We start from the raw sequence: 24,885 nt of genomic DNA, 5'->3' as shown, positions 1-24,885 counted from the left end.
CATAATTTGGCTGTTCTAAATAATGCTGCTATAAACATAGGGGTGCATGTCTCCCTTTGAATCAGTGTTTTGCATTTTGGGGGTAAATACCCAGTAGCACAATTCTTGGTTTGTAGGGTAATTCTAATTAACTTTTTCAGAAAACTCCATATTGTTTTCCGAGTGGCTGTACTAGTTTGCATTCCTACCAATAGTGCATGAGGGTTCCTCTTTCTCCACTTCCTTGCCAACACTTGTTTCCTGTGTTATTGATTTTAGTCATACTGACAGGTGCGAGGTGGTATCTCATTGCAGTTTTGATTTGCACTCCCTGGATGATAAGTGATGTTGATCATCTTTTCATGTGTCTGTTGGACATCTGGATGTCTTCTTTATAGAAACGTTTGTTCATGCCTTCTATTCCTTTTTTAATTGGATCTCCCTAAGGATTTTAAGCCAAATTTCACTTTATTACTCCTTTTTTGGCCTCTCATTTTATTATTTTTTTAAAGATTTGATTTATTAGAGAGAGAGCATTGAGAGAAAGAGAGAAGGAGTAGGGACAGAGGGAGAGGAGAAGCAGACCCCCAGCTCAGTAGAGAGCCTGATGCAGGGCTTGATCCTAGGATGCTGGGATCATGATCAGAACCAAGAACAGAAGCTTAACCAACTGCCTCTCACTTTATAACTATATTAGGGACTGAGATAGATTTTTGGCATCCATCATCTAAATTATTACTGTTTAGTCAGTTATACTTATCAGTTTGATCTTTTCTAGCCTGGAACTTTTTACAAACTATCATTCAGCCAGTGACTAAAACAAGTGATATGTATTTTTACAAGTTTTCATTAGAAGATTCATTGTATGAATCTTCTCAGAATCTCAGATTCTGTATGTATCTCAGAAGTTGTATGAAGACTCAATTCTCTAAATGGTTTTAATGAGAACATAATGAAGGAAAAGAAAGTAAGATGAAAAATCATGAGGCAAAAAGCAAGGTTAACAGAAATTAAATATTAGTTTGACCAATTTGTTTGTATTTTAAGAATCTTAATGATATTAGAGTATTTCAGGTATAGGAGAAACTCTATTAAATTCCTTGATGGAATAGGCTCAGTGGCACTTACTCTTTAGAAAAAAAGCATGCTGAAGAGCTTTCAGAATAAAACACATCTTCCATAATATGTTATAGCCTATCCTCCAAGGAAACGAGGTAGGCTGTATTCTTGCAAAACCATGAGTGCAAAAGCCTATTGTCTTACCCGTTCGTCTGTACTGCCTGTTGCATGATGGGAATAAGTGATGAGACCAGGAATGGGCTGCTCACCGTGTGCCATGATAACAGCTGGACTGGTGTAGAATGGATGCTTCTAATGCACAACACATAACAACTATGAATACAGTGACAGGAAGACATGAAACTATACAAGCAAAATGACTAGAAAGGAAAAGGGTGAAAACAAATGAAACAATGAAATGACAAAATTTTTCAAATGTAGTATGACAATATCAGCTTAGATTTCAAATATTGTAAGCTTTTTCTTAAGATTGAAATTGATGGTACTTTTTACTCTTAATTAACAGTAAAAGAGAAGATATAATTATTTAAAAATGTATGTATTTAACCAATCAGTTCCATAAAAACAAAATGAAACAAAACAAAACAAAAATCACATGCAATTAAAACATTTACTTGCCTTAAGTAAACATTTAATGGACCAACTGAGCAGATCTGGAGATGAAATCATTTGGTCTTCAGTGAAAGAATTACCTATTGGTTGTCTAAAAGGACACCTTAAAAAGATCTCTATGATCCTTTCTATGTGTTGTCAAAATTCCTCTCAAGTTATCCTCATAGCCAAAATATCTGGGTGATAACCTAAAACTTTAGGAATTCCTTCATTAGGTTTTCAATCTTGTGTTCTCAATGAACGATCATTATTCCCAGCAATGAGACGTTATTTTCCGAAGATTTTTAAGTATACTGGGTAGATTATCCTAGGTATGAATAATAATATAAGTGATGTTCTATGAATAAAGTGACTAAATTTATGCAAGTACCGTATTGTACTCTATTTACTACCAAAATCGCCCAAAGAGAATCTGTAATACTTCGGTACTATTCTAATAATATTTATTACTTTATTGAATAAAAAATGCAAATACATTATATCTATTTCCTCTTTATACCACTAGGGTAATTTGGGTCAAGTAAAATTTAAAGAAGTGTTAACTGCTGAAAAACCTGTCTTAAAAAAATACTAGTCTTTCTCAATTAATTTTTTGAATCATCTAAGGTCTCTTACCTTCAGTCTGCAGCTCCTTTATGAATTTGTGAATATTTAATGTTTTAAATATATGAAAGTTGTATATTTAATATGACCACAAAAATGACATTTCCAAAGAGTTCTTGAATGTCACATTTTACCTATTTACCTATTACTTCAATAAGTAACAGCAATATCTTTAATGTCTCATAACCGAGAACAAACTTCAATGCTTTCAAGGACTCTACATTATGGAGGGCACATAGCTATGAGTGTCATGAATATCCTGATTCTTTTCTAAGGATGCCCTGAAGAGGAACTGAACTCAAAAAAAAAAAACTGGATGGAAAGAGGGATGAAATCAGTACATTTACCTGTGGTTCCTTTAGATCTTTGGGTCTCTGTTAGCTGGCTTACCTTGGCAGCAATGGCTGCTGCAGTTATATGTGATGAAGAACTATCTTCTGTTGAAGCAACACCACTGTCTTTCTTCTCTTCTTCCTCTTCCTCACATTGAACCCCTTTGTCTTCTGTCTGTTTATGTGGGCTAGTTGTGGGAGGAGGGGACAGAGGAGGTGGTGGGGAAGGTAAATCTTCAAGTTCATCATGCACTTCCTTTACTTTTACAATGGCATCACGTAAAAGGTCAATGGCATGAGGTAGAGCTGGCAGTATAAACTGAAAGCATTCCTGTATGCAAGAGGAAGAAAAAAAATGAAGATAAAGCACGTTTATAGGCATATAAAATGGTAACAGTCAACTTACTTGTGATTTGGGATCTATATTTCTCTCCATCTATCTTAAGAATGAATAATATTGAAAATATTATCTTTGCAATGTGAAATATGAAGTAAACATGGTACATAGTATTCTCTGTAAGCTGTAGAACTAGAGTACTATATAAGCATATAGTATATTTTTCTTAAAGTAAAATTTCTATACAACTTCAGGTTTTAATACATCATGGGAAAGGCAGGAAACAGTTTCACCTTTCTAGTTAAAGCAGAACACTAGAATTCACAAATCAATTGAGGACTGACTTATTTTATTCAGAGAGCTAAAGTTCTGACTATTATAAAATATAGCTAGGCAACATTGTGTAATATGCAAAAAATGTTTGTATAGAGCACTACATAAAAATTAACATAGTTTCCTGCTCAAGTGCCCACTATAACCTATAATGTATCACCAAAAGAGAATAGGTGAGAACTTTAAAATCAGAACATAGGGCCAGAGATGTTTGTGGAATGTGTTCAAGCACAGGTCTTTCTTTTTTACATTTAAAGTAACTTACCTTAAAATTTAAGATGTAAAGAAATATCTTAAAATTTACAGAGGGTTATGGGAATTCCTGTAAGGGTACCTAATATTTTGACTCTCTTTATATGGCTCAATCATTTTAGTAATAAAGATTATATAGAAAAGAATTTAATCTTGACCAACAAGAACTCTGTCCTTTACTTTCAGCTTTTGGAAGGTGAACTCTAGTTCCTGGTCTTGCCTAAAAGGAGTGTCTTTGTTTGCCTGAGATTTGGCCACTGGACAATCTAACAATGTGGATTATTATGAGGACTTTGTGAAACAAGATATTAGTTTTGCCTCTGGAAGGAACTGGGGATTAAAGGCCTAAGTTTCCCCTCTGGGAAGGATTAGACTAAAGGTCAACCATATGGGTAATATGTGATCAAGTCTCAATAAGAACACTGGACATCAAAGGCAAAGGTGAGTGTGCCTAGTTAGTGATATTCTGTATTATCTCTTTTATGGCCAAGAAGAGGTAATGCTGTCCCTGGCTCCATGGCAGAGGATGATTAGAAATTCCTCATTTAGTACCTCTCAGAATTTGCCCTATGTGCTTCTTCTCTTGGCTGGTTTCAGTCTGTATTCTTTCCCTGCAATACACCATAACAGTAAGTACAACAGTTTTCAGTGAGTTCTGTGAGTCCTTCTTGTTAATTATTAAAATTGAGGGTGGTTTTAGAAACCCTCTAAATTTTAAGTTGGTGTCCAGAGTGAAGGAAGTCTTGTGGAGTGCTCCAACTTTATAGTTGGCTAACTTTTACAGTTGGCCCAAAATCCTTACAGTTGGTGTTAGAAGTGTGACTCACTAGAAAGATCCTGACTCATGTGATCATGAAAAATCATGTGGGCAGAGAAAGGAAGACGGGGTGGAGATGGTTAATCTTTAGAGCCTGGAAAAACACAGGGTCACCCACAGAATGCAACTGCAGCTGTGCTGTGATTAGTTATTGGTGATAGAAGTTAGCAATGGAATTTTGAAATGACAGATCAAACTTTTAAGGTATGTCAGTGGATGCATAAAGAAAAAAGGTAAATTTATAATCTCTTAGTTATTGTTATTTGCACTAGCTAAAACAAAAGGAAGAATGTTGGGGTGAATCCTGAGGTTGTGCCAAGCTTAGATTTTGGCTGATCTAACATATAGCTGCCGCTCCCTGAGCTGCTTCCAAAAAAAATGTTACGCGGAAATGATTAATAGTGAATAAAGTTAGACTTATTCCTAAGAGAATGGAGTAAAGAAATGAGAGATTCAAGAGACCTGTCCTATAAGGGTAGAAATATTTAGATAATAATTAAGAAATGAATGAATAAAGTGGGCATTGCTGGGGGCAAAAGAAAGGTGTTAAGCAGCATTATGGGTTGAGCAGACAGATGGGAGCACTGGTCTCCCAACATTGAAGGGTCCTAAACAATCTCTATTTACCCTAGTTTGAAGGAATTTTAAAAGGCAAAGGAAGGCAAAGATAACTAAAAGAAACCTCATCTTGAATCACCTTAAGTGATGTTCCCATAATCTAATCAAGATAAGGCCTGACAAAAGAGTGTGAAACCCTTGGTAAAAACCCTGCCTAGAAATCCAAGGCCATATGCACATAAATGGATAAAATGGCCATGGGATGGAGAATTACTTTTCTGGGATTTCTCAACATGGGATCCATCCTGTAAATACCTGTTGAAGTTCTAATGGGAGGTACAGTTAGATTGAAAAGGTACAGGGATGCAATAGTCGATGTTATTATAGTGAAAGTTGGGATGAAAATTAGAATGTCTGGACAGTGAACTTCATATGAAGTGATCAGTCTCCTTTACCTGATTGTATTATGGGGATGGATATTGTGTTTGACTAGACAATTCTTCCTTTACCTTGTATTGTAAAATAGAAAGCATATAAACCCACTCTTCCACCAGTATACATAATACATGTTAAGTGGGAATAAATAATATTGCCTGAATCTACACAGATCATTAATTTGGTGTACAACAGACCTGTGTGGAGTGCAAACTGGGTTCACGGAAGAAATCTGTGAGTGCCACCTAGCAACAACTGCTGGGACTTTGGGCCAGAAAATTTCCATTTGAGAGAAAATTACTAGCTTGCTATTGGACTTTAATTGAGACTACCCTTATGACTGAAGAACATAAAATAATCTTGAAAACTGAAATATCCATAATGTCTTGGGAATATCAGAGAAATGCTCTAATGGGGAAGGCAATGCCCAAGAGAATTCCATAATAAAATGGAAATGGTGCATATAGGATCATGCTACCAGGAGAATGCAAGGAGGTACTCACGAGCAGGTAGCCTCTTTTCACCTAGGGCCGACTTCGGAACCACCTGAGGAGCTGCTGGATCCTATGGCCACTTGGGCCACTTGGGCGGTGCCCTATAAACAGCTTTCTACTGATCAACAAAGAGCTGCTTGGTTTATGGATGGCAATTCCAAGATGAAGGGACAGCATCCTGTTTGGAAGGCCGCCACTCTGATTGAAGAAGGTAAAAACAAATCAGCTCGATAGGCTGAACTGCATGATGTTTGCCCCTATGTTTGGGTTTTTACCAACTCATAAGAAGTGTTCAGTGGCCTGGCCATATGGTCAGGCAGAAGGGCAATGGAAAATTGGTTTACCAAATGGATGCTTATATGGGGGATAGCCTATGGAAGTCACTCTGGGAATGTAAGGGGTATGTTTAAGTAGGATACATCAATGCCCATCAGAAGAACACCCTTTCAGAAATGGAAGTTAATTGGAACTGGTGAGCAGATATCCCAGTATGCATGCTTGACATGGCACCTGGGCCCATGAGATGAGTGGGCAATGGGGGGCTGCAACAATGCAGGTATGGGCTAGAATGATTTATTCTTCTTGCACCCACTGAGGCACTAAATGCCAACAAGAACTGTTCTATCTGCTAACAAAAAAGGCAGACAGCAGAAGGTTATGCAGCATATTCCATAGGGGAAAGTCCTGCACATAGCTAGCAAGTTGGACTGATGCTGCTAGTCCCTTGAGGCTACAAATGAATCCTAACAGGAACAGACATTTACTTTGGACTGGGCTTTGCTTACTCAATGGTAGATGCAAATACTCAGTATACTATAAAAGGACTAGAATAGAAAACATTGTACCAATGACTGCAGAGTCACATTCCTTTAGACCAATGGACTATGGAAACTGTTGTCTAAAAACGGAGGAGCATGGCTTATATGCTTTCATTAGTGACCATTAGTGTGTGGTCACATTCAACAAGGGGGAGGATGAGGGAGGGTCCCCACTAAATATAGTCCTCTACCTTTCTAGGGAAGAGGGGGCTAGGACACAATGCTGGTATGACTATACTTTTTCTTTAGGACTATACTTTTTCTTTTATCATATCACACTAACTTTTTTTTCTACCTGACGCTATAGTACCAGGATCAGGGCTGCAACTGTGCATCCCAGGGCAGGATGATTCTTAAGCAGAAACTACTAACTATACCTTTAAACCTTTCCGTCAGAGTTCCTAGGGCCTGATGGGGTAGATTATGCCTGACTCCATCTAGCCAAATTGGGATTGACAGTGAATGCAGTTATATCACCTGATGTTTGAGACTGCTCACTAGCAACCCTATCTTGTATGAATGGAAAAGGACTAAGCAGGTGGCACTTGTTAAACAGGTATTACTGGTGGCAATCCAGACCAGCACAGTGGCCAAATCAACTGTCTCATTAAAAGATTTTCAAAGGAAAAGTCGGAGTATAAATGGAAAGAAGGAGGAATGGTAACTGGAGGTAAAGGAATGAATAAATGGGTTATGTAACGAGGGAGATCAACTATATTGGTGTCTCAAAATCCTTAGAACAAGAGAGGATATTGTTCTTAGCTCAGTTGTAACAGATGCCAGAAAGGTTAAAGTCATATGTTGGTGAGACTACTCCTACTTTGGGAATCTGACAAGCCCATAAACCTGAATAGCATAGCTCTGGGAGACATTTTGATCATATGATATAATGATAGACTAGGCTAACTGTTAATGTATATGTAGGACTCTAATAGTATGCCGGTTACCTTTTCACTCATATTTCAGGTTATATCCACAACTCTACTGTGAAATGTTATAATACTGTCATTGCTAGTCAGATTATAATATTGATATTGATGATCATATTTATTGGGAAATTGAGTTAAATCCTCCTCAAAATGTAATACCAATGGAAAATGGCCTAAACAAGACAGCTAATGTCTGTGGTAAATAGTTCTGTGGAATTGTATCATAGGATAAAAATAGTAAATCAAGGTAAAACATTAGTATATTAGTATAAAAATATGAAATATATATAATGGTTTTAAAGGATAAATTACCTATTTCTCAAATTTATCCCTATCCCACACTGAATCCTCTAAATCTTAGATATATTCACACTGATACTGGTGTTATATCTGTAATATAAATGCTGTAGTAAATACAGATGCCCAGCCAGACAAATACAATCATTTTTCTATAAGAGAACTTTGGCCAAAGCCAGGGGATAACTTATGTAATGAAAAATTAACCTTACCCCAGAGAGTTTGGCTTTGCTTTCATTTACTGGGATGTGATAGGAATGTCTTTGTTGCCTGGCAACTTGGGCTACCAAACAGTGTAACAACGTGATTTATGATGAGGGCATTGGGCATTTTGGTGTCTGTTTTGCTTCTGGAAAGTGCTGGGGAATAAAGGAAAGAGCCTAACCTTTGGAAAGGGCTATAGACTAAAGACCAGCCTTATGGGCAGCATGTGATGAGCGCCAGCAAAAACTTTGAACACTGAAGGCTTAGAGCTTCCCTGATTGGCAATACTCCCTGAGCTGTTATACACTGATGCCAAGAGAGTAATGTATTCACCTCTCTTCCAATCTTGGTTAACTTTAATCTGTATCCATTCTGTGTCATAAAGCATAACTGTTAGCTTAATATCCTTTGGTGAGTTCTGTGAGTCTTTCTGGTGAATTACTGAAACTGAGGGTGGTTTTTGGGAATGCACTAAATTGCAACTGGTGTCAGACACTAGTGAGGGCAGTCTCATGGAGTCCTCTAACATTTTGGTTGACTAACTCTCATAGTTGGTAAAACTTTACACTAAATCATATAAATCTCAAGGTTGCTTACCTGAGATCCTTTCTTGCTACCTGGCAGGTTAATTATGAGAGTTTTCCCTCTGATTCCACATACAGGCCTGAAAGGAAAGAGAATGGATGAATACTAAATTGCAATGAATGGTTGGTTTAAATACATTCAACAACAAAGATCAATCATTGTATTTACATGCGAACAACTGTTTTAGAATAAAATTGTTACAACTAGGGGAGGGAGGTAGGGGGTTGGGTTAGCCTGGTGGTGGGTATTAAGGAGGGCAGGTATAGCATGGAGCACTGGCTGTGGTGCATAAGCAATGAATCTTGGAACACTGAAAAAATAAAATTAAATTAAAAAAAAGATTGTTACAACTAGAGATTCACCAATTGCTATACAAATTGGGCATTCTGACTGAGGATTTTACAATAATGGTTAGTGTGGTAGATTGCAAAAATGTGCTGAACATGAAAAAAGAATAAATTAGCCAATTTAAAGAAATAATGGCCAAAACATCTTCTTTCTCAAATTTAGCTTCTTCGTATCTCATATAGTTCTAAGATTTCAATGAGATAAATGTATTAAAAATGTCTAGCACAGTCACATTTATGTTCAAAAGTCTAACATAAAAGCAATCAAGAGTTGAGTGACACTTACATTTGAGCTCTTGCTTCTCAGAAAAGGATGTAAATTTAAAAGTAAAATAAAGTTTCTCACAAATGAATGGTGGTGGGAAGAGTTTGGAGAGCTTAGCTGCTGAAAGAGCCATTGAAGAACATGGACAAGTAAAAGAAGAAAGGTCTTTCAGGGATCACTGAAAATTTCCAAGCTACTTTTAAACCAAGTGGTTAAATAAGAAACATAAACAGTAGAAAAGCACTGGATGAACAGGAGTCAAGAGCTGAAGGCCTAGATTTCGTATAAGAGTTAGAATCATACTCTAACAATAATTGGCTATGTTTCTTTTACCTGGTAACATCTCATTTTCATCATCTGAAAACAGAGATTAGTCTACTTCTAAAATTTTACAACTAAGATTTTAAAAGTCGTGTAAGAACCTTTTCCCAAAACTTTTTTCTAGGAATGATTTTATTCTTTTTTTTTTTTTTTTAAAGATTTTCATTTATTTATTTATTTGACAGACAGATCACAAGTAGGCAGAGAGGCAGGCAGAGAGAGAGAGGAGGAAGCAGGGTCCCTGCTGAGCAGACAGCCCGATACGGGGCTCAATCCCAGAACCCTGAGACCATGACCTGAGCCGAAGGCAGAGGCTTTAACCCACTGAGCCACCCAGGTGCCCCGGAATGATTTTATTCTTTAACTACTTTAACTTTCTGAAATAATATAAAATTGTCATATTTTATTGTTTTTTTCTTGTGTTCTATTCACAAAGAGTCAACAGTTATTTATTTTAAAATTTCCATATTCTTTTTAATAGAGAAACAATTGAAAAATAATATTGTATTAGTTTTAGTGTATAAAAATGATGTAATATGTGTATATATTGTGAAAGGATTACCATAATAAGTTTAGTTAACATTCATCACTACACAGTGACTAATTTTTTTTCTTGTAATGAGAACTCTTACAATCTACTTACTTAGAAACTTTCAAATATACAATACAGCAGTATAATACATAACCCATTTATTCATTCCTTTACCTCCTTACTATTAATTGTCACCATGCTGACATTATATCCCTAAGATTTATTTAACTCGTAAGTAGAAGTTTGTGTTTTTGGCCACCTTCTCCCATTTCACCTACTCTGCAATGCCTGCCTCAGGCAGCCACTAATCTATTTTCTGTATTTATGAGTTTGGTTATTTTTAGATTCCACACACATGTGAGATAATAAAGTATTTGACTTTCTCTGTCTGCTTTATTTCATTTAACATAATATACTCAGGTCCCATATATGTTTGGTGCAAGAGGCAGGATTTCCTTCATTTTTATTATTCAATAATATTCCATTGCACATACATACCATAGTTTCTTTATCCATTCATCTGTCAGGAGACATAGGTTGTTCCATGTGTTGGTTATTGTAAATAATGCCATAATGAACACAGGGGTACTCATATCTTTTCAAGACAGTGATTTCATTTCCTCTGGATAGATGCACAGATGGAAATGCTGGATCATATGGTAGTTCTATTTTTAATTTTTTGAGCAACTCCCATACTCTTTTACATAGTGACTTAACTGATTTACATTCCCTAACAGTAAACAAGGGTTCCCTTTTCTATGTATCTTCTTGTTATCATCTTTTTGATAATAGTCATTCTAACAGATGTAAAGTGGTACCCCACTGCAGTTTTGATTTCCATTTACCTGTGGATTAGTGATATTTAGCATCTTTTCACATACCTGTTGGCCATTTTGATGCCTTACTTGGAAAAATGTCTATTCAGATACTTTGTCTATTTTTTAATTGGATTTTTTTTTTCTACTGAGTGGTAGGGGTTCTTCATACATTTTGGATATTAACTTATCAGATATATAATTTGTGAGTATTTTCTTCCATTTCATAGGTTGCCTTTTCATTTTGTTGATGGCTTCCTTCGTTGCACAGGTTTTCAGATTGACATAGTCCCATTTATCTTTGCTTTTGGAGCCAAATCCAGAAAAGCACTACCAGTATTGATGTCTAGAAGCTTATCCACTATGTTTTATTCTAAACGTTTTATGGGTCCAGGTCTTACATTATGTTATAATGTAAGATAATTATATTACAACTCAATCTATATTGAGTTGATTTTTGTGTATGGTTTAAGGTAGTGGTCCTATTTCATACTTTTTCATGTAACTGTCCAGTTTTCCCGCCATTTATTGAAGACACTATCCTTTCCCCATTATATATTCTTGGTTCCTTTGTCATGAATTAATTGACCATATATATATGCATGGGTTTACTTATGGGTACTCTACTTTGTTCCACTGATCTGTGTGTCTGTTTATATGCCAATACCATATTGCTTTGATTATTACACCCTTGTAATATAGTTTGATCAGGAAGTGTGATGCCTCCAGCTTTGTTCACCTTTCTCAAAATGCTTTGAATATGTGGGGTCTTCTGTGTTTCTATTAGGAATGATTGATCTATTTCCATAAAAAAATGCCACTGGAATTTTGATAGGAATTGCACTGACTATGCAGATTGCTTTGGGAAATATGGACACTTTAATAATATTAATTATTTCAATCCATGACCATGAAATATCTTCCTATTTATTTGTGTCTTTAATTTTTTTCACCAATGTCTTGCAGTTTTCAGTGTATAGGATTTTCACTTCCTTGGTTAATTTTATTCTTTGGTATTTTATTCTTTTTGATGCAATTATAAATGGGATTATTTTCCTAATTTCTCTGATAGTTCATAATTGGTGTATAGAAATGCAACTGATTTTTAAATACTGATTTTGTATAACTTTACTAATTTCTTAGTTCTAACTTTTTTTTAATGAAGTCTTTAGGATTTATTATATATAATAGCATGTTATCTGCAAATAGACAGTTTTATTTCTTTTTTGATTTGGGTGAGTTTTATTTATTTATTTTTTCTTGCCTAATTGCTCTGGTTAGGACTTCTAGTACTATCTTGAATAAAAGTGGTGAGAGTAGGCTTCCTTGTTTTGTTCCTGATCTTAGACAGATGGCTTTCAGTTTTTCACCACTGAGTATGATGTTAGCTGTGGGCTTGTGATATATTATTATATTTAGGTACATTACTTCTATATCCATGTTGTTGAGAATTTTCATAATGAAGGGATATTAAATTTTGTCAAATGCTTTTTCTGCATCTGTTGAGAGGATTATATAATAATTTTTATCCTTTATTTTGTTAATGTTGTCTATCACATCAATTGATCTGTGGATTTTTTTAAAAGATTATTTATTTATTTATTTGACACAGAGAGAGAGAGATCACAAGTAGGCAGAGAGGCAGGCAGAGAGAGAGGGGGAAGCAGGCCCCCTGCTGAGCAGAGACCTGATGTGGGACTCCATCCCAGGTCTCCGAGACCATGACCTGAGCCGAAGGCAGAGGCTTTAACCCACTGAGCCACGCAGGCACCCTGATCTGTAGTTGTTAAACCATCATTGCACCCTGGAAAAAAATCCCACTTCATCATGGTCCTTTTAATGTACTGTTGTACTTAGTTTGCTAATATTTTGTTGATGGTTTTTGCATCAATATTAGGGATACTGACCTGTATTTTTCTTTTCTTCTCTGGTTTTGGTATCAGGGTAATGCTGCTCTTATAAAATGAGTTTAGAAGTGTTCCCTCCTCTTCTATTTTTTGAAAGAGTCTGAGAAGGATTGGCCTTAATTCTTCTCTAACTGTTTCATAAAATTCAATAGTGAAGCCATATGGTCATTGACTTGCTGGGAGGTTACAAATTATTGATTAAATTTCCCTACTAGTAATTGGTTTGCTCAGATTTTCTATTTCAAGATTAAGTCATGGTAGGTTGTATGTTTCTAGAAATTTATCCATGTCTGGTAGGTTGTCCAATTTGTTGGCACACAATTGATCACAATAGTCTCTTACGACCTTTGTATTTCTGTAGCATCAGTTCTGTTTCCTCTTGTACAAATGATTTTATTTAGCCGAGTGCTCTTTTCATTATTTTTTTTTGTGAATCTATTTTTTAAAATCTTCTCAAAGTATCAGCTCTTAATATCTTTGATTTTTTTCTGTTGTATTTTTAATCTCTTTTTCCTTTATTTTTGCTCTGTTCTTTATCTTCTTCCTTCTAATAACTATGGGTTTAATTTGTTCATTTTAGTTCCTTGAGGTATAAAGTTTAGTTATGGCCTAAAGTTGTAGGCATTTATTGCTATGAACATTCCTCTTAGATTGTTTTTGCTTCATCTCATAAGTTTTAGTATGCTATATTTCCATTTTCATTTCTTCCATGATATTTCTTGATTATGCTTTTGATTTCTTCTTTTACCCACTGGTTGTTCAGCAGCATGTTGGTGACTTTCCATATATTCATGATTTTTCCAGTTTTCTTCTTGTAATTGATTTCTAGTTTCATACCTTTATGGATAGAAAAGATGCTTGATAGGATTTCAATCTAGTTAAATTTATTAAAATTTGTGCTGTGGGCTAATATATGATCTATCATCATAGGTCAAGATATTTATCATGGAGAATGCACCAAGTGTGTTTGAGAAGAATGTGTATTCTGCAGCTTTTGAAAGGAAGGTTCTATAAGTGTCTGCTAAGTCCATTTGGTGTAAAGTATCATTTAAGTTCAATGTTTCCTTACTGATTTTCTGTTTGGATGATCTATTCATTGATGAAAGTGGGGTACTGAAGTCTCCCATTATTATTGCATTTCTATTCTTCCCTTCAGATCTGTTAATATTTGCTTTATATATTTATCTGCTCCTATGTTTAGTGCATAAGTATTAACAAATGTTATATCCTCTTGTTGGATTAACCCCTTTACTATGATACAATGATCTTTTGTCTCTTATTACAACCCTCTTATTGAAATCTATTTTGTCTGATATAAGCATAGTTAACCCAACTTTCATTTTCTATTGGAAAATACTTTTTCCATTCCTTCACTTTCAATCTGTGTCCTTATATCTGAAGTGAGTCTCCTATAGGCAGCATATAGTGGGGTCTTGTTTTTATTACTCCATTCAGCCACACTGTTTTGATTGGGAGAATTTAGTCCATTTACATTTAAAGAAATTATTAAGAGGAGTGGACTTACTATAATTTTGTAAATTTTTTTTTCTGGCTGTTTTGTAATACCTTTGATTTTTCTCTTGCTCCCTTCCTTTGTGATTTGATGGCTTTCTGTAGTGGTGTGTACGCATTCCTTTATCATTATCTTTTGTGTGCCTTCTATAGGTTTTTGCTTTGGGGTTACCACGAGACTTACATAAAACATATCTATAACAGCTGATTTTAAGTTGACAACAACTTAAGTTTGAACACATTTTAAAGTTCTATATTTTTACTCCTTCCACCATGTTATGTTTTTGGTGCTACAATTTATATCTCTTTAAGTTGCTTATCAATTAACAAGTTACTACACTTAGTTATTTTTAATACTTTTGTCTTTTAACCTGCACATTAAAGGGATCAATCCATGATTACAACATTAGACTTTCTAAATTCAACCATATATTTACTTTCACAAGTGAGATTCAACTTTCATTTGTTTTCCTGTTACTAATTACCATCCTTTTGTTCCAGCTGAAAGAAGTCCCTTTAACATTTCTTATAAGGCCAGTCTAGTAGTGCTGAACTCTTTAGCTTTTGTTTGTATAGAAAACTCTTTCTCCTTCCAATTCTGAAGAACAACTTTCTTGGATAAAGGAGTCTTGTTTGGCAGGTTTTTTTTTTTGTTGTTGTTTTTTCTGTTTTTTGTTTTTGTTTTTGTTTTTGTTTTGGTTTTGTTTTGTTTTGTTTTTCTTTTAGCACTTGAATATTTTGTGGCTCCCCTTTCAGGCCTGCAAAGTTTCTGCTGAAAAATCTACTTGTATCTTATAAGGTTCCCTGTATATAAAAAGTTTTTTTTTTCCTCTTGTTATTTTTAACTTTTGACAATTTAATTATAATGTGCCTTTGAGTAGGTCTCTAAATTCATTTAATTTGGAACTCTTGGGTCTGGATGTCTATTTCCTTCCTCAGGTTAGAGACATTTTCAGCCATTATTCTTCAAATAAGTTTTCTGCTGCTTCTTCTCCCTTTTCTCCTTCTGGGATTCTTACATTATGAATATTAGTCTGCTTGATACTGTCCCATAAGTCTCAAACTATCTTCAACTTTTATTTCTCTCCTGACTAGATAAATTCCAATTGTCCTGTCTTCAAGTGTGCTGGTTTTTTCTTCTGCTTCATCTAGTATTGTTAAATCCCATTACTGATTGCTTTGGTTCAGTTATGTATTCTTCAGCTATGTGATTTCTGTGTGGTAGTTTCTTATATTCTTTGTTGTTTCTTATATTCTTACTTTGTTTGGACATTGTTCTCCTGACCTTGCTGGTCATCTTTATAACCATGATTTTGATCTCTTTTATCAGGTAAATCAGTTTATTCTCCCTAGTTAAGAGTCCTTATGGTTTGTCTCCATCTCATTAATCTCTGTTGGATGTCAATATATTTATAATTTATCAAGTTATAAATGGAACTTGGAATATAATTTTCAAGAATGTAACTCTATTTCCCAAGAATGTTTCTAAGAATGTTCCAAGTGTTAATACCCTCTACCACAAGAGTATTGGCAAATGCAAATTCAGTTAATAATATTCTAACTTTTTTGCAAACAAGCCCAACCTATTATGTCTCTAAAAACACTTCATCCGCTCTATGGTGACACCCTAAATAGTAGTGCTAATAAAGGTATGCATATAAACTTCAATCAGTATTTTATGTGTATACGTAATAGTTATATCTAGATCACTATTTTTCTGGGTGTGTTATGCGTGTATGTGATATAATTAAAAGCTTTATTATACACATAAGAAATAATAACTGTTATTTTCGCTTAATCTATTTGGAGTTTTACTTTGCCAAAAAAACTAGATTGGGCTTTTAAATTAGCCCCATCAGTTTCTTTGAATGTTTAAAAATTAATTTTGAGATATAGTTTTCCATCTATAGAATATCCAGTGTCATGACAAAAAGAAAATACTTTACCTTTACATAACTCCTTTGTTTAATACAGTGGTTTTATAAACACTATCTCATTTAATAATTTTTTTAGATTTTTTAATTTATTTGACACACAGAGAGAGATCACAAGTAGGCAGAGAGGCAGGCAGAGAGAGAGGGGTAAGCAGGCTCCCCGCTGAGCAGATAGCCCGATGCGGGACTTGATCCCAGGACCCTGAGATCATGACCTGAGCCAAAGGCAGAGGCTCAACCCACGGAGCCACCCAGGTGCCCTTTTATATAATTTTCAAAAATACAAGTATTACAATCTTAGTATATTTCAGTATTTATTAAACAACTAAGGAATTGCACTAAATATTCTGGGATAAATGCATCTCACTTCCTTAGGAAGATTACAAATGTAATACAAAACATTGAAGCATATAAACAAATAACCATAAGATAGCAGGTGATAACACAAATTGGCTCAAAGTACCATAAGTTTGAAATAAAAGAAGTAGCTTTTAGGTGAGGGTATGAGGTAAGTGTTTCTGGAAGATGTAGCATTTATGTGATTTTATAAAGGAAAATATTTGAACAAGTAGGACAAAATAGGGGTAGGGCAAGAAAAAGAGGATAGTTTAGATGGAGAAGAAATACAAGGCAAAGCACAGAGACACAAAAGAACCAAGTGCATTTTGGTTATATTAAATCTTTCATCTAGTGAGAGCATAGTGTACTTAGAAGAGTAATGTGAGGTAAGAGATACTAGTGGAAAGATGTGGCAGTTTGATAAGTTAGTGATTTCCAAAGTGTAGTCTCTGAACTAGCAATATATGCATCATTTGGTAATTTCTTAGACATGTAAATCCTCTCATACTACTCCTTCCCTCTCCTCACTATATCGGAAACTATGGGGATGAGATATAGCACTCATGAAGCTCTCTAGCTGATTCTGTTCCAATGCTTAAGCACTACTGTGATAGTGTGCTTGAATTTTAAAGATTTTTTTTTTTTTTTTGACAGATAGAGATCACAGGTAGGCAGCAAGGCAGGCAGAGAGAGAGAGGAGGAAGAGGGCTCCCTGCCAAGCAGAGAGCCCGATGTGGGGCTCGATCCCAGGACCCTGGGATCGTGACCTGAGCTGAAGGCAGAGGCTTTAACCCACTGAGCCACCCAGGCGCCCCAGTGTGCTTGTATTTTGGTACTACTCTTTACTATTAATGTAATATTGGCTTAGATACTGAGTCTAATTCATAGTTTTCAAAACGTGAGTTATTTTAAGGATTAATATAATTCTTGAAATGTGTTATACAATGCCTAGAACATACTGGATAATTAATAAACACCAGGCCAATTTTCACTTAAAAAGTAACTTGGAGTTAGATAATTAAGGTCATGAATTCACTGTAAAGATCTAGACCTTTTTTTAAAGTTGTTAATTTCAATTCCAGTATAGTTAACATACAGTGTTATATTAGTTTCATGTGTACAATACAATGATTCAACAAGTCTATTAATTTCTTAGTGCTCATCACGATAAGCATAATCTTAAATCACCTTCACCTATTGCATCCATCTTCCCACCCACCTCCTGTCTGGCAACCATCAATTTATCCTCTTTATTTAAGAGTCTATTTTAATTTTTCTTTTTTGCTTGTTTTGTTTCATAAAGTCCACATACGACTGAAATCATATGGTATTTGTCTTTCTCTGCGTTATTTCACTTAGCATTATACGCTCTAGATCCACTCATGTTGTTTCAAATGATAAGATTTCATTTTTTTCCTTTTTTTAAGATTTCATTTTTTATGGCTGTAGTATTCCACTATACACACATACCACGTCTACTTTATTCATTCATCTATGGCTGGACACTTGCATTCCAGTTTTAAATTATAAATGATGCTGCAGTAAACATAGGGGTACATATATCTCTTTGAATTAGTGTTTTCATTTTCTCTGGGCAAATACCCAGTACTGAAAATTAATGGATCATATGATAATTCTATTTTTAAGTTTTTGAGAAACCTCCATTCTTTTCCATATTGGTTGCACCAGCTTCCATTCCCACCAACAGTGCACAGGGGTACATTTTTCTCTACATCCTCACCAACATTTGTTAATTCTTGTGTTTTTGATTTTAGCCATTCTGAGAGTGGTGAGGTGGTATCTCATTGTGGTTTTGATTTGCATTTCCCTGATCATGTTGATGAGTATCCTTTTGTGTGTCTGTTGTCAATTTGTTTGTTTTCTTAGGAAAAATGTTCATGTCCTCTGTCCATTTTTAATTGAATTAGTAGGGCTTTTTTTTTTCTTGGTGTTCAATTGTATAACTTCTTTATATATTTTGGATACTAACCCTTTATCAGATATGTAATTTGCAAATATCTTCTTGCATTCAGTAGGTTGTCCTTCAGTTTTGTTAATGCTTTCCAAAAGCTTTTTATTTTGGTGTAGTCCCCAACAGTTTAATTTTGCTTTTGTCTCCCTTGTCAAAAGAGATATTTGGAAAAATGTTTCTATAGCTGATATCAAAGAGATTACTGCCTATGTTTTCCTCTAGGAATGTTATGGTTTCAGGTCTGACATAAGGCCTTTAATCTATTTTGTTTATTCTTTTGGATCATGTAAGAAAGTGGTCTAGTTTCATTCTTTTCAATGTAGCTATTCAGTTTCCCAAACACCATTTGGTGAAGAAAACATCCCTTACCAATTGTATATTCTTGCCTCCTTTGTCACACACTAATTGACCATAAAAGCATGGGTTTATTTCAGGGCTCTCTGTTCTGTTCCATTGATCTGTGTGTCTATTTTTGTCCCAGTACCATACTGTTTTGATTGCTAGAGTCTATAGTATATTTTGAAATCTGGGATTGTGATACGTCCTGTTTTGTTCTTTCTCAAGATGGCTTTGGCTATTCAGGGTCTTTTGTGATTTCATACAGATTACAAGATTACTTGTTCCAGTTTTGTGAAAAAATGTTGCTAGTACTTTGATGGGATTGCATTAAATCTGAGATTGTGTTGGGTAGTATACACATTTTAATGCTATTGGTTCTCCTAACCCACAAGTAGGGAATACCTTTCCATATGTTCGTGTCATCTTCAATTTCTTTCATCAACATTTTACAGTTTACCAAGTACAAGGTCTTTCAACTCTTTGGTTAGGTTTATTTTTAGGTATTTTACTCTTTTTGGTGCAGTTGTAAATAGAACTGTTCCCTTAATTTCTTTCTGCTACTTCACTGTTAGTGTATAGAAATCCAACAGTGTTTTGTTGGATTGTTGTACTGATAAATGTTGTATCATGCATCTCTATTGAATTCATTCATCAGTTCCAGCAAGTTTTTTTTTTTTTTTGTGGAGTCTTTACGATTTTCTATATAAAATATCATGACATCTGAAAATAGTGAAAGTTTTATTTTAGTGAAATAAAAAGTGAAAGTTTATTTTTAGGTATTTTACTCTATTTGGTGCAGTTGTAAATAGAGCTGTTCTCTTAATTTCTTTCTGTTACTTCATTGTTAGTTTATAGAAATCCAACAGTGTATTTGTTGGATTGTTGTATTGATAAATGTTGTATCATGCATCTCTATTGAATTCATTCATCAGTTCCAGCAAGTTTTTGTTTTTGTTTTGTTTTTGGTGGAGTCTTTAGGATTTTCTATATAAAATATCATGACATCTGAAAATAGTGAAAGTTTTAATTTTTCCTTACCAATTTGGATGTTTTTCATTTCTCTGTGTGTGTGTGTGTGTGTGTCTGTGTGTATGTAATTGCTGTGGCTAGGACTCCCAATACTAGGTTGATTAAAAGTGTTAAGAGTGGACATGCATGTCTTGTTCCTGATCTTAGAAGAAAAGCTCTCACTTTTTCACCATCGAGTATGATTTTACCTGTAGGTTTTCATATATCATCCTTATCATGTTGAGGTAAGTTCCCTATAACTGCACTTGAGAGTTTTTCCATGAATAGATGTTGTACTTTGTCAAACACTTTTTGTATACCTTTTGAGATGATTATATGGTTTTTATCCTTTCTCCCCTAATGTGACGTATCATGTTGATTGATTTGAGAATATTGAATCACTATTCTATACCTGGAATAAATCCCACCTGATTATGGCAAATGATTTTTTAAATTGTTGGGTCTGGTTTCCTAATATTTTGGTGAAGATTTTTGCCTCTTTGTTCACCAGAGATATACTGGCCTGTAGTTTTCCTTTCCTTTTCCTTATCTGGTTTTGGTATTAGGGTGATGCTTGGATTATAGAATAAATTTAGAAGTTTCCTTCCTCTAAGTTTTGGAATAGTTTGAGAAGAATAGATGTTAACTCTTCTTTAAGTGTTTGGAAGAATTCACCTGGGAAGCCATCTGGTCCTGGACTTTTGTTTGTTGGGAGTTTTTTGATTACTGATTCAATTTCACTGCTAGTAATTTGTCTGTTTAAATTTTGTACTTCCTGATTCAATTTTGGGAAATTACATGTATCTAGGAATTTATCAGTTTTTTTAGGGTTATCCAATTTGCTGGCAAATGCTGTTTCATAATATTCTCTTATTATCCTTTGTGTTTCTGTGGTATTGCTTTGCTATTTCTCCTCTTTCATTTCAAATTTTATTTATTTGAGTCCTCTCTTTCTTTCTCATTTGAGGAGTCTGGCTAAAGGTTTATTGATTTTGTTGATTTTTTCACAAAGAACCAGTTCCTGATTTTATTCAACTGTTTTATTGTGTTTTTGTTGTTTGTTTGTTTTGTTTCTATTTCATTCATTTCTGCTCTAATCTTTATATTTAATTTTTATTATTTTAAAATCTCTTTTCAGTGTTCCAGAATTCACTGTTTATGCACCACACCCAGTGCTCCATGCAATATGTGCCCTCCACAATATCCACCACCAGGCTCACCCAACCTCCCACCCCACTCCAAAACCCTCAGTTCCTCAGAGTCCACAGTCTCTCATGCTCTAATCTTTATTATTTCACAGCCTTGAGATCACAACCTGAGCCAAAATAAAGAGTTGGATGCTTAACGAACTGCTACCCAGGAGCTCTTACACTACATCTTCTTTATTCATTCAGTTGATGGATATCTGGATTCTTTCTATATTTTGCCTATTGTGGACACTGCTGCTATAAACAGTGGGGTACATGTGCACCTTCAAATCACTATTTCACTATCCTTTGGATAAATACCTCATAGTGCAATTGTTGGGTCACAGGGTAGCTCTATTTTAAACTTTCTGAAGGACCTCCATGCTGTCTCCCAAAGTGGCTGCACCAGTTTGCATTCCATCAACAGTGTAAGAGGGTTCCTCTTTCTTCACATCCTCACCAACATCTGTTGTTTCCTGAGGTGGTAATTTTAGCCATTCTGACTAGTGTGAGGTGGTATCTCATTATGGTTTTGATTTGTATTTCCCTGATAATAAGTGATGTTCAGCATTTTTTCATGTGTCTGTTAGCCATTTCCATGTCTTCTTTGCAGAAATGTCTGTTCATGTCTTCTGTCCATTTCTTGACTGGAGTTTTTGTTTTTTGGGTGTGGAGTTTGAGAAGTTCTTTATAGATTTTGGATACTAGCCCTTTATCGGATATGTTATTTGCAACTACCTTCTGCCATTCTCTAGGTTGCCTTTAGTTATGTTGATTGTTTCCTTTGCTGTGCACAAGCTTTTTATCCTGATGAAGTCTCAATAGTTCATTTTTGCTTTTGCTCCCCTTGCCTTTGGAGATGTATGTAGTAAGAAATGCTGCGGCCAAGTTCAAGAGCTGCCTGTGTTCTCCTCTAGGGTTTTGATGGATTCTTGTTTCATATTTAGGTCTCTCATCAATTTTGAATTTATTTTTATTTATTTATTTTTTTAAAAGATTTTATTTATTTATTTGACAGACTGAGATCACAAGTAGGCAGAGAGGCAGGCAGAGAGAGAGGAGGAAGCAGGCTCCCTGCTGAGCAGAGAGCCTGATGCGGGGCTCGATCCCAGGATGCTGGGATCATGACCTGAGCCAAAGGCAGAGGCCTTAACCCACTGAGCCACCCAGGCGCCCCTGAATTTATTTTTTCATACAGTGTGAGAAAGTGGTCCAGTTTCATTCTTCTGTATGTGGCTGTCTAGTTTTCCAAATACCATCTGTTGAAAAGACTGTCTTCTTTTTCCATTGGATATTCTCTCCTGCTTTGTTTAAGATTAGTTAACCATAGAGTTGAGCGTCCATTTCTGGGTTCTCTATTCTATTCCATTGATCTATGTGTCTATGTTTGTGCAAATACCATACCGTCTTGATGATTACAACTTTGTAATACTGCTTGAAGTCTGGAATTGAAATGCCTCCAATTTCGGTTTTCTTTTTCAACATTATGGCTATTTGGGGTCTTTTCTGGCTCCATACAAATTTAGGAATTGTTTGTTCCAGTTCTGTGAAAAATGCTGGTGTTATTTTGATAGGGACTGCAAGGTATTACATTCTGTATTGTTGTAATCTTACCTCTTAGAATAGCTTTTGCTGCATCCCAAAGACTATTGTGTTTTCATTTTCATTTGTCTCCATTTATTTTCTGATTTTGTCTGATTTCTTGGTTGATGCATTCATTGTTTAACAGCATGCTATTTGGGGCACCTGGGTGGCTCAGTGGGTTAAAGCCTCTGCCTTCAGCTCAGGTCATGATCCCAGGGTCCTGGGATTGAGCCCCGCATCAGGCACTCTGCTCAGCAGGGAGCCTGCTTACCTTCCTCTCTCTCTCTACCTGCCGCTCTGCCTACTTGTGCTCTCTATCAAATAAATAAATAAAATCTTTAAAAGAAATAGCATGTTATTTAACCTCCATGTGTTCTTTCCAAATTTTTTCTTGTGATAGATTTCTAGTTTCATACTATTGTGGTCAGAAAAGATACATGGTTTTTTTTGTTTTGTTTTGTTTTTTGTTTGTTGTTTTTTTGTTGTTGTTGTTGAGACCTGTTCGGTGGCCTAACATGCGATCTATTCTGGACAATGTTCCATGTGCACCTGAAATGAATGTGTATTCTTCTGTTTTCTGGATGGAAAGTTTTGAATACATCTGTTATATCCATCTGGTCTACTGTGTCATTCAAAGCCACCATTTCCTTGTTGATTTTTCTGTCTGGATGATTTATTCATAAATGTAAGTAGGGTGCTAAAGTCCCCCAATATTATTGTATTATCAATTTCTTCTCTTATGTCTATTTATAGTTGCTTTATGTATTTAGGTGTTTCCACATTGGGCACATAATTATTTATAATTCTTGTATCTTGTTGGATTGTTCACTTTGTGATTATGTAGTGTCCTTTGACCCCTATTACAGTCTTTGTTTTAAACTGTATTTTGGGGGGCACCTGGGTGGCTCAGTGGGTTAAAGCCTCTGCCTTTGGCTCAGGTCGTGATCCCAGGGTCCTGGGATCGAGCCCCGTATCGGGCTCTCTGCTCAGTGGGGAGCTTGCTTCCTCCTCCTCTCTCTCTCTCTCTCTCTCTGCCTGCCTCTCCACCTACTTGTGATCTCTCTCTCTCTGTCAAATAAATAAAATCTTAAAAAAAAATAAAAAAAAATAAACTGTATTTTGGGAGGAGTCTAGATGGCAGAAGACTAGCAGGCTGAGATGACATCAGGTAGCAGTTCAGCTAGACAGTTACCAGATCATTCCAAACACCTACAAATCCAACAAGACACCAAATAGAAGAAGAGCAGCAATTCTAGAAACAGAAAATTGACCACTTTCTGAAAAGTAGGGCCTGTGGAGAAGTGAATCTGAAGCAACAGGAAGATAGACCGTGGGGGGAGGGGCTGGCTCCCAATAAGCGGTGGAGAAACGGAGCACAAAATCATAACTTTTAGAGGTCTGCTCCACTGGGGGACATCGCTCCAGAGGCTAAGTGGGGGTGGAGCCCTTGTGGGGACAGCGTGGTCTCAGGTCCCTCAGGGTTACAGAAGGATCAGAGGTGTCTGAGTGTACCAGAGCTCACAGGTATTAGAGCGGGAAAGCTGGCTATAGAGACGGAGCAGAGGAATGAGTTCTCAGCTTGGGGTTACCTTAAACTGTGATCTGTGGCACAGTCAGACCATTGCTCTTTGAGCAGGGACACCACAAGTGTCAGATCCAGGAAGACACCCTGGAAGAGCAGCAGGGATCTATTGGGCTTGGAGACTCCAAACAGGGCTATGTGCCAGAGACAGAAATGCTTTGTCACAGCCTGGGTGAGCTTGGAACGCAGCTGGAGACCAGGGAGACAAGAGTGATTGAGCGCTTTTCTCCAAGGGCACACTGAGGAGTGGGGCCCTGAGCTCTTGGCTCTCTGGGCCGGAGATCAGAAGGCCACCATTTTCATTCCTGTCCTCCAGAGCTCTATGGAAAGTGTTCAGGGAACAAAAGCTCCAGAGAGCGAACTGGATCAGATTACCCAGCCCAATTCCTGGCAAGGGCAGTGCAAAGATACTTGAGAATCACAACAACAGGCCCCACCCCCAGAAGATAAGCAAGAAATCCAGCCAAGACAAAGCTCACTGATCAAGGAGAACAGCGAATTCCAGAGGAGGAGAAAACAAAGCATGGAATTCATGGTTTTCTCCCCATGATTCCTTAGTCTTGCAAAGTTAATTAA

General features: G+C 36.0%; 1 protein-coding gene across 5 annotated transcripts in view; it reads right to left on the bottom strand.

The window, feature by feature from the left end:
- The window catches only part of GPHN (gephyrin), a 653,508-nt gene that overhangs the window by 233,285 nt on the left and 395,338 nt on the right, over positions 1-24,885 (bottom strand). For 4 of the 5 annotated variants that reach the window (XM_047739307.1, XM_047739308.1, XM_047739309.1 and 1 more), the window contains 2 exons: positions 8,678-8,744; positions 2,665-2,937 (listed from right to left, as the gene is read on the bottom strand). In XM_047739307.1, the coding sequence (XP_047595263.1) occupies positions 2,665-2,937; positions 8,678-8,744 (340 nt within the window). Of the gene's footprint in view, positions 1-1,242; positions 1,351-2,664; positions 2,938-8,677; positions 8,745-24,885 lie in introns of all 5 variants that reach the window. The other variant, XM_047739305.1, reaches the window with a different exon arrangement.

The sequence above is a fragment of the Lutra lutra genome, chromosome 7 (assembly GCF_902655055.1).
Source record: "Lutra lutra chromosome 7, mLutLut1.2, whole genome shotgun sequence".
Lineage (NCBI taxonomy): Eukaryota > Metazoa > Chordata > Mammalia > Carnivora > Mustelidae > Lutra > Lutra lutra.
This window is presented reverse-complemented; position numbering and strand designations above follow the sequence as displayed.